The 10,720-nt window shown below is 41.5% G+C and overlaps 1 protein-coding gene across 3 annotated transcripts in view; it reads left to right on the top strand.

The window, feature by feature from the left end:
- The window catches only part of ralgps1 (Ral GEF with PH domain and SH3 binding motif 1), a 347,167-nt gene that overhangs the window by 318,897 nt on the left and 17,550 nt on the right, over positions 1 to 10,720 (top strand). For 2 of the 3 annotated variants that reach the window (XM_051932301.1, XM_051932300.1), the window contains exons 13-16: positions 1,107 to 1,233; positions 1,330 to 1,481; positions 5,485 to 5,533; positions 9,679 to 9,759. In XM_051932301.1, coding sequence (XP_051788261.1) covers positions 1,107 to 1,233; positions 1,330 to 1,481; positions 5,485 to 5,533; positions 9,679 to 9,759 — 409 coding nt within the window. The remainder of the gene's footprint in view (positions 1 to 1,106; positions 1,234 to 1,329; positions 1,482 to 5,484; positions 5,534 to 9,678; positions 9,760 to 10,720) is intronic. The other variant, XM_051932302.1, reaches the window with a different exon arrangement.

Consider the following 10,720-nt stretch of genomic DNA (forward strand, 5'->3'; position numbering starts at 1 on the left):
TGACCAGCTCCCCTGTGCCCATCACACAATGTGTGAAAATAAAGAAGGTGAAGGCCTCAGTACGGCTGATCTCTCAGGTCACCACAACATTTTGACGGGTGACGGTGAAGAAACAGAAAAAAAGTCGACAGTTTTGTCACAATGAGAGCAGCGACCAGCCATGGAATTAAAGAACAGGTTTAATTAACAGCAAGAATCAGCTTCTCATTGAGGATCTGGTTGGAGTGAAATTGGCCAGAGTTTGACGTTCCAGTTTAGCTGCTCATCTGTTGCCTCGTTTCACATCTCGTTTCTGTTTGGCGGCCATTTAATGAAGAAACAAATCAATTCAGAGGACTGAAGCCTTAAAAACAGGGCTATGAAAATGAGGGGAAAAGGAGTTAATGAGCAGCGAAAACTGATTAGGAAAAGGGCGAGAATGAAAACCTGCAGCCCATCAGGCCCTTTGTTTAATACCCCTGACTTATTAAAACAGCCAGTGTTATGGTGTGAATGTATTGGTGCTCATTATTAATAAGAACTGTATAAAGTTCATTTTATATAGCGACTTTCATCCCCACTACTTTAAGCTTCAGCGCTGTCCCTGTGCTCTTTAATCATCAACGTATTCAGGTGACGTCCTGTTGTGTTTATTAATACTAAGGACTATACAAGTGTCGTATAATCAGTGTCATATAGCGCCTTTCATTCCATTCTTCCCAGTTCCATGTCGTTCTCTACAGTCACTTGTGACTTCCGTGGCACTCGTCACTAACATGAATGATGCCTGTGCTGTCCCGTCATTTTCAATTGTGTCCTTTTAATGCTAAAGAAACCAGAAGAGGAAGCAGGCAGCATGTTGACAAGGGGCATCCACAGGGTGCCAGTCACTTTTGGGGAGGCCACCAAGGTGCCAGTGCCGGTGGCAGCATTCAGGGAGTCCCCATTGAGAAGGGGAGGTGAGTTAACCTAAACACAAGAACATTTAAAAAGAAGTTCTGGTACCACATAGTCACCCCACAGGCTTCATGCCCCCCCCCTCTAAGTCGTCCCTTTAAGGGGGCTCATATGTAACCTGCCTTGGTGACGGTGGCGGCTTATCATGTTGTACCTTTCTTCTCTTTCAGGCCCCTCAGAAGTGCTGGCTTCAGTGAGGTACAGCCGAAGACCGACCTGCCCAGATGCCTCCGTCGCAACCAACCTGCCCACGCCACCAGTGGCCCGGCACAGGAAGAGCCACAGCCTGGGCAACAAGTCAGTAGATGGCAGAATGCCAGCCTCACACCTGAACCTCAAAACTAGTGGTTGCCACCTTTGCCCTTCTTACCTTGTGTCTCCTTTTCCTTGCAGCATCATGTGCCAGCTGGGTGTGGTGGAAAGCAAGAGTGCCACTTTCCCGACTGAGAAACCGCGCCACCTGCTGGACGACAGCTTCCTGGAGTCCCACAGCCCTGCAAGGAACCACATGCTGAACCCTATTGTCTCAAACGGGGTGTCTATAGGTGGGTTATTAGCCAGCAGTAAGCCTCTACCTTTGTTACATCTCGACCCCCAAGTTGTGGGTGGCAGCGCTGGTATAACTGGCCTGAGGGATTCTGTTCCCACTGCCACTGTCCCTGGCTGTCTGTCCTTCATCTGCATTTATGTTTGTTTCAAGGGTAATTCGCGAAGGAGTTCCATCCATCCATCCACGTAGTGCCGGAGTGCAGCCCACTAGGACATCTTATCAAACCAACTCCCATCCCACAGCATCTCCAGTTCCCAGTGACACACATGCAGAACCCCAACTGGAAAAACAAATGGCGGACACTCGGGGTTTTTGAACCTTGCAGCAGCTGTTTGGCTATCCCAGTGTCTCCACTGGTCACCTCATACATGATGAAGAGAGCTCTTCCTCTTCAGTAACACGAGTGGCTCATCCACTCTGAATGAGTCCTTAACCCCTGTAGTCGGTTCCCAGCACGCCGGAGCTGACCAGTCTGTGCCGTACGTTTGTTGAGCAGCCCGCTCATGCCCACTGGTGCCCCCTGCTGCACTGGACTAGCCTGTGAGCATCAGCGTTGGCCTCTGTGTGCCTGCATGTGGGTAGTTCAAGGGCAGTTGGCTCGCCGATTTAGTGAATTTCATCAATGGCATCAGTCGCACCTTCTACATTTACCCATCCATCTGTCCATTATCCAACTCTCTATATCCTAACTACAGGGTCATGGGGGTCTGCTGGAGCCAATCCCAGCCAACACAGGGTGCAAGGCAGGAAAAAAACCCCGGGCAGGGTGCCAGCCCACCGCAAGACACACACACGCACACACACCAAGCACACACTGGGACAATTTAGAATGGCCAATGCACCGAACCTGCATGTCATGGGAGGAAACCCACGCAGACACGGGGAGAACATGCAGACTCCACACAGGGAGGACCCGGGAAGTGAACCCAGGCCTCCTAACTGTGAGGCAGCAGCGCTACCACTGCACCACCGTGCCACCCCCTTGTACATTTAATTATAGATTATTGCAGTAGTTTTTTAATAGTTTTTACAGTTCATTGGCGTTGTGTAAAATGATCAGTGCTGCAGTAATGCTGATGCTCTTTGCATGATAAAAATATGTACTCCATTAACATTTCATTTTTTCTTGGCGAATTGTGACATTTCCTTAAAAAGTGCAACAAAAAATGTATTTGGTGTCTTTGCGGGTGCATTAACTCCCAAGTATGTGGCGGTTTAAGGGTTAAGTTCTGCCTCATTTCTTTAAAGACATTTGATTTTATTGGCAAAACGACATCCCCCTTGGATGTCCCAGCTTATCCTTAAGAAAATTGTTGGCTTACCTTGAGGACTGTCAGCGCCCACAGATGTTTATTTACAAAGCCTTCCTGTTTTATAGTTTATGGGAGAGATTAACGACAAAGTAAAATAATGAAACAAGACCGGAAAAGGACTGGCAGAAAACACACAAAGAGCACAAAGCGAAAGTCCGTGCTGTCTTTCAGAGGTCCCAGGACGCTAATCAGGAATCAAACGAGTCTGTAAGAGCATAGAAACAAAATAACAAAAAGTAACATAAATCTATTTAGATTAGCGTTAAACTCAGATAGATAGATGTGAAAGGCACTATATGATGGATAGATAGATAGATAGATAGATAGATAGATAGATAGATAGATAGATAGATAGATAGATAGATAGATAGATAGATAGATAGAGTGAAAGGCACTATATGATAGATAGATAGATAGATAGATAGATAGATAGATAGATAGATAGATAGATAGATAGATGTGAAAGGCACTATATGATAGATAGATAGATAGATAGATAGATAGATAGATAGATAGATAGATAGATAGATAGATAGATAGATAGATAGATAGATAGATAGATAAGGCACTATATGATAGATAGATAGATAGATAGATAGATAGATAGATAGATAGATAGATAGATAGATAGATAGATAGATAGATAGATGTATGTGAAAGGCACTATATGATAGATAGATAGATAGATAGATAGATAGATAGATAGATAGATAGATAGATAGATAGATAGATAGATAGATAGATAGATGTGAAAGGCACTATATGATAGATAGATAGATGTATGTGAAAGGCACTATATGATAGATAGATAGATAGATAGATAGATAGATAGATAGATAGATAGATAGATAGATAGATAGATAGATAGATAGATAAGGAACTATATGATAGATAGATAGATAGATAGATAGATAGATAGATAGATAGATAGATAGATAGATAGATAGATAGATAGATAGATAGATAGATGTGAAAGGCACTATATGATTGATAGATAGATAGATAGATAGATAGATAGATAGATAGATAGATAGATAGATAGATAGATAGATAGATAGATAGATAGATAGATAAGGAACTATATGATAGATAGATAGATAGATAGATAGATAGATAGATAGATAGATAGATAGATAGATAGATAGATGTGAAAGGCACTATATGATAGATAGATAGATAGATAGATAGATAGATAGATAGATAGATAGATAGATAGATAGATAGATAGATAGATAAGGAACTATATGATAGATAGATAGATAGATGTATGTGAAAGGCACTATATGATAGATAGATAGATAGATAGATAGATAGATAGATAGATAGATAGATAGATAGATAGATAGATAGATAGATAGATAGATAGATAAGGCACTATATGATAGATAGATAGATAGATAGATAGATAGATAGATAGATAGATAGATAGATAGATAGATAGATAGATAGATAGATAGATAAGGCACTATATGATAGATAGATAGATAGATAGATAGATAGATAGATAGATAGATAGATAGATAGATAGATAGATAGATAAGGAACTATATGATAGATAGATAGATAGATAGATAGATAGATAGATAGATAGATAGATAGATAGATAGATAGATAGATAGATAAGGAACTATATGATAGATAGATAGATGTATGTGAAAGGCACTATATGATAGATAGATAGATAGATAGATAGATAGATAGATAGATAGATAGATAGATAAGGAACTATATGATAGATAGATAGATGTATGTGAAAGGCACTATATGATAGATAGATAGATAGATAGATAGATAGATAGATAGATAGATAGATAGATAGATAGATAGATAGATAGATAGATAGATAGATAAGGCACTATATGATAGATAGATAGATAGATAGATAGATAGATAGATAGATAGATAGATAGATAGATAGATAGATAGATAGATAGATAGATAAGGCACTATATGATAGATAGATAGATAGATAGATAGATAGATAGATAGATAGATAGATAGATAGATAGATAGATAGATAGATAGATAGATAGATAGATAGATACTTTATTAATCCCCAAGGGAACATTCCCATACTTCAGCAGTAGCATACTGATAAACACAATATTAAAGAGTGATAACAATGCAGGTATAACAGACAATAACTTTTTATAATTAATTTAACCTCCCCGGGTGGAATTGAAGAGTCGCATAGTTTGGGGAAGGAATGTAAGGAAGTAAGGGAACGCATAGAGGCACACTTTATACGTTTGACCCCGGAAGTGTAAATGCACACCTTCCTATCTGATCCTATCCTGATCTGATCCTATGAACTGACTCAAGAATAACAACAGCTACCTGAAACTGTAACAAAGTGGCTGAGGCTGGACTTGTGTCGTTTCATTTGTATGACCTTTGACATCACAGACGCACCAACTCCCTTTCAGTGGCAGCAGTAAGAGGAAGTCCCACCCACAGGATGTTCTCATCTCTTTCTATTGGCTCGTTTTGCACCTGTGCTATGCTGTGTTTTTTTTTTTTTAACTCCACCCCCAGAGCTGCTCCTTAAGGAGATACGCCCATGTGAACATGTGAGAAAGTCCCATTGGCTGTCACTTGATTTTTCATTTGGTTCATTAGCCCCACCCACCAGTCTGTCACATGTCACTCTGTCAGACGCTCACCGCTCTTTTCTTTTCTCCACAGGTAGCAGCGAGAGCTCATTTAGTGAAGACCTGTCCTCAGGGGTGGAGAGGTGAGTATCCGGACTCGGTCTTCTTGCTAATGTAGTGTAGATTGAGGCTGAGGGGGCAATGGGGATTAGGGTAGCATTGCGTTTAGTGCCACCCCTGCATGACGCTAGTGTGACTACTGATACCCACAGAGCTTGAATGATAACCTGCTTAACTGTTTAATTTTAAGGCAGTTCTCAATGATGAACTTCCATTCTAGTTTATGAGAAAAGCGGAATTCTTTATGTGCTGCCTTTCAAAATCATTTTGGCTTAATGAACAAGAGTTTACTGGGGGGTGGGGGGCGGTAAGTGTGTCAGGTTCATGTGATGTAGTGCCTTTTCGCACAAACCCCAGCTCAGAGTTTTTAAATGAGTTTATAATAAATGATTCACTCTTTATACCATAAGTGGAAGTTGCACTTTGTTACATAGCGTCTTTCAGTTGTATCCCCAAGTTCCTTCATAAGAATTGCTGGGGTCAAAGGTGCCAGTTATGTTTACTGTATATATTCGCGTATAAGTCAGGTCTTGAAACCCAAAAATTGATCATAAAGTCAGCCCTCGACTTATACGCCCGTTCAAAAATGCGACACTTAATTTTTAATTTTTTTTTTTACATCTTCTTGCTTCCTCCAATCTCACACCAGTTTCTCAGACGCATTGAATTTTGTTGCAGCAGCACACTTACCAGTTTCTTTCGCCACTTCAACGACTTTTAATTTAAAACCAGCTTCATATTTTCTTCTGATCAAACACTTAAGGCATGCTCTTACAGTAAAGGTGTATGAAGTTGTGAGACACAAAAAACTCAAAACAGTGCAAACGTCACTTCGGAATCATTGATGTATTATTGTGTGGTCACGTAGGCACAATCCATTGAAAAAAGAAAAGGCCGTGTGCTCCATGGTTACTCTCTCAGGTGGGCATTAGCATATTGTAATCTCTGGGACCAATAGTGTCAGTTGTCTACATTCGACTTATACAACATTATAAAATACCCAAAACTATACGGTAAAATCAAGCCCCGACTTATCCACGAATATATACGGTAGTGCCTTTTCACTCAAATCCCAGGTCAGAGATGTTAAATGAGTTCACAAGTGGAAGTTGCACTTCATTATACAGTCATATGAAAAAGTCTGGGACCCCCTCGTAATTCTTTGGATTTTTGTTTCTCATTGGCTGAACTTCCTTTTAATATCTGACATGCCTTATGGACACAGTAGGATTTCAGCAGTGACATCAAGTTTATTGGATTAACAGAAAATATGCAATATACATCATAACAAAATTAGACAGGTGCGTAAATGTGGGCCCCCCAACAGAGAAATGACATCAATACTTAGTTGAGCCTCCTTTTGCCCTCTAGACGATGTCCTCCTATAGCCTCTGATGAGTGTCTGATTCTGGATGGAGGTCTTGTTGTCCATTCTTCATACCAAATCTCTCCAGTTCAGATCAATTTGATGGACAGCCTGCTTCAAATCATCCCATAGATTTTCGTTGATATTCAAGTCAGGGGACTGTGACGGCCATTCCAGAACATTCTACTTCTCCCTCTGCATGAATGCCTTTGTAGATTTCCAACTGTGTTTTGGGTCATTGTCTTGTTGGAATATCCAACCCCTGCATAAATTTAACTTTGTGACTGATGCTTGAACATTATCCTGAAGAATTTGTTGATATTGGGTTGAATTCATCCGACCCTCGACTTTAACAAGGGCCCCAGTCCCTGAACTAGCCACACAGCCCCACAGCATGATGGAACCTCCACCAAATATGACAGGAGGTAGCAGGTGTTTTTATTGGAATGCGGTGTTCTTCTTCCACCATGCAAGTGCTTTTCGTTCTGACCAAATAACTCCATTGTTGTCTCATCAGTCCAAAGCACTTTATTCCAAAATGAATCTGGCTTGTCTAAATGAGCATTGGCATACAACAAGCGACTCTGTTTGTGGCGTGAGTGCAGAAAGGGCTTCTTTCTCATCACCTTGCAATACAGAAGTTCTTTGTGCAAATAGTGCTGAATTGTAGAATGATGTACAGATACACCATCTGCAGCCAGATGTTCTTGCAGGTCTTTGGAGGTGATCTGTGGGTTGTCTGTCACCATTCTCACAATCCTGCTCATATGCCACTCCTGTATTTTTCTTGGCCTGCCAGACCTGCTGGTTTAACAGCAACTGTGCCTGTGGCCTTCCATTTCCTGATTCCATTCTTTACAGTTGAAACTGACAGTTTAAACCTCTAAGATGGCTTTTTGTAGCCTTCCCCTAAACCAGGAGACTCAACTATCTTTGTTTTCAGATCTTTGGAGAGTTGCTTTGAGGATCCCATGCTGTCCCTCTTCAGAGGAGAGTCAAAGGGAAGGAAGCCCAACTTGTAATTGACCACCTTAAATCCCTTTATATCTCATGATTGGACACACCTGTCTATGAAGTTCAAGGCTTAACGAGCTCATCAACCAATCAGCATTGAGCAGTGACAGGCATTCAAATCAGCACAATGACAAGGAGACCCACATTTGTGCACAGCCAGTTTTTCACATTTGATTTAATTTCATACAACTAAATACTGCGTCACTAAAAATCTTTGTTCGGAAAACACCGCAGCACCCAGATGTTCTAGGAAATGAAAGACAGACCACTGTTATCTTTATTGTTGAAAGGAGAGTCCATTATTATGCAGGCTGAGAGGAGGTCCCAGACTTTTTCATATGACTGTATAGCATCTTTCATTTGTATCCCCTTATGAGGTAACCCTAAACCCAAGTTCCTTGGTAAGAATTGCTGGAGTTGAAGGTGCCAGTTATGTTTAAGTGTAAATCTTTATTGTATAAATCACCATACCGATATAAACATATAAGCTCCATTCTCATTAATCAAGATTATTATTTGGTTGAAGAAGCCCTGGGAATGGACTCTGACAGTATTGGGGCACTCGGCTTTGCCTCCTTCTGGGTCTTTAAAGCGCCGTTCACTTAAACACCTGCATGAAGAAGTAGTGTGACCCTGAACCTGGACGAGCTGAGTGACCATTACCTTCCTACCTATGGTATATCATCCTGCCCCAACAGCCATACGGTGGATTCAGAAAGTCTTGAGACCCCCATCACTTTCTGCACACGTTATCCTAGATTTCATTTTAAAAGGGTACTTTTGCAATTTTTCATCTTCAATTTGCACTCAACAACCCATAACACCAAACTGAAAATGTGTTTTCAGAAAGGTTTGCAAATTTAAAAATAAATTTCAAAAAAAAAAAAAAAAATACATTATACCCTTAAAATGAGTGAAAAAATTTATGAAAAAAATTTATGAAAAATTTTTGCTTGTTTCGCAAAACACTTGCAGACCAAGTTACTCGCAATCCAAGGTTTTAGAAGGTAACTTACAGACACAAGAAAATATGAGGTCAGCACGTCATTTTTAATTGAATATTGGAGGTTTCTCCACCCCGTTGTCTCTACAGGCTCATCACGAACGCCTTCTTCGTCCTGTAGGTGTTATTGGGGGATCACCATCTGGCCACTAGATGTCACTCTAATGCGATGGGCTGCTTTCGTCTCTACCCGTCACTCCCTGACCGGATCTCACACTGGTGAAGTGAAATTCGCCCCCCCCCCCCCCCAAAAAAAACCCCCCTTTAAGCAGCGCCGTCTTCTAAAACAGAGTGGCTCTCAGCTTCAGTCCAGGTTTTCATTCCAACCAGTTTCTCAGTCGGTCAGTCGTCGTTGCCTTTAATTGATTTCATTGTTTTTTCTTTTTATTTTGTACTTAGAAGAGGATTAGAGGATTAGTGTCAGATGTATTTGTATTTCTTGTGTATCTTTACATGTCTACTTTGTTTTGTTATTTATTTTTTTAATTCACTTTTTCGGTAGAGTTTGCTTTCTTAATTTAATAAACTGTAGGCACAATGAATTGTTTCATAATGGGTTTTACTCTAAAGAAGTGGTACAATGTATTCTCCAGTAACACCTAATCTTTTTATACCGTATATAGTGCCTTTCGTCGATGTGTTTTAATATACTGCAAGTAACTCTCGAGTGCTTTATGAAAGCGGCAAAGGGTTTACAGTAACTCTTCTGGGATTGTATGTCTATATAGTGCCTTTCACACTGAGCACTTCGCTTGGGAATTAATGATATTACACTCTGCAAACAGGGGCCGCTTGTATGCCACTCTGGGACCCAACTGGCGGGTCCCCGTGCGGAACTCCCCGCGGAGCAGGAGCTGTGTCTACAGGTACCTCCTGGTGGTGGGTGTGTCCATCTGTGTCTGCCATCAACTCTCATGCGTCACTTGCATGGCCTCATCGATGCTGGTGTCTCTTCTTTCTCACTAGATGTCTGCCCTGAAGTTCACCTGTGATTCTTTCCAGCTAGTCAATGGCTGTCCGCTGTGTCCTAAGGGGGGTGGGGTGGGGGGTCGCCATACTCTTTGTGCCTTTCTGTTTCTTTATTTCTGGCTGCCTTTATTTTATTTTTTTTTCTTCATTCTGAGTGGGCAGGAGAAGGCTGCTGCTGTTGTTTTACTCTCGTCATTAAATTAAAATGTTGAGGAGGCACTTTCCGGTGTTTCCACTAGATGTCACTGTTGCATACCTTTTGAATTCCCCTCTCATCTGTTTTTTCTTCTGCTGGGTTAAAGATTTGGAGCTGCGTGGGCACACAAGTCATGAGAAGGCTGTCCGCTTCTAAACGCTGTAGGATTTGGGTTTGGCCAGCCTGGGTGGTACTTCTTGGACAGATCTGCCACCATCACACTGCACTAATACTGGGAAGGAAAGGAGAATGTCTGGGTGGGTGAAGCATGCTTGGCACATTCTGGATGGCATTGACTCACCAATTGGCACAGCTGTTATAGGATAAAGAGAGAAGAGAAATGGCTAGTTATCCATTTGGGACACTTTCTCCAACCTTGAACTTTAGGCACATGCGACTGGGGTATCCAGATGAAGCCCTGGCTGGCTGGTCTATATCTGTCAGTCATCAGCCCTCTGGTGCAATTAAACTTGTAATGGAATGGAATTGCCCTCTTTTTGCCAAACTGGTGGTATGTGGCCCTAAAGGGACTTGGTGGCTTCAACTGCAGCTGCGGTCAGAACTCCAGTCAGGTCTTTAGCGGTGACATGCGCATCCCCCAAACCCCGGCTGCTTCGTCCCTTTCTTCCAACTCCACCTCACTCTGCTCCCCCAGCAGCAGA

Source organism: Erpetoichthys calabaricus, chromosome 9, assembly GCF_900747795.2.
Source record: "Erpetoichthys calabaricus chromosome 9, fErpCal1.3, whole genome shotgun sequence".
NCBI lineage: Eukaryota > Metazoa > Chordata > Cladistia > Polypteriformes > Polypteridae > Erpetoichthys > Erpetoichthys calabaricus.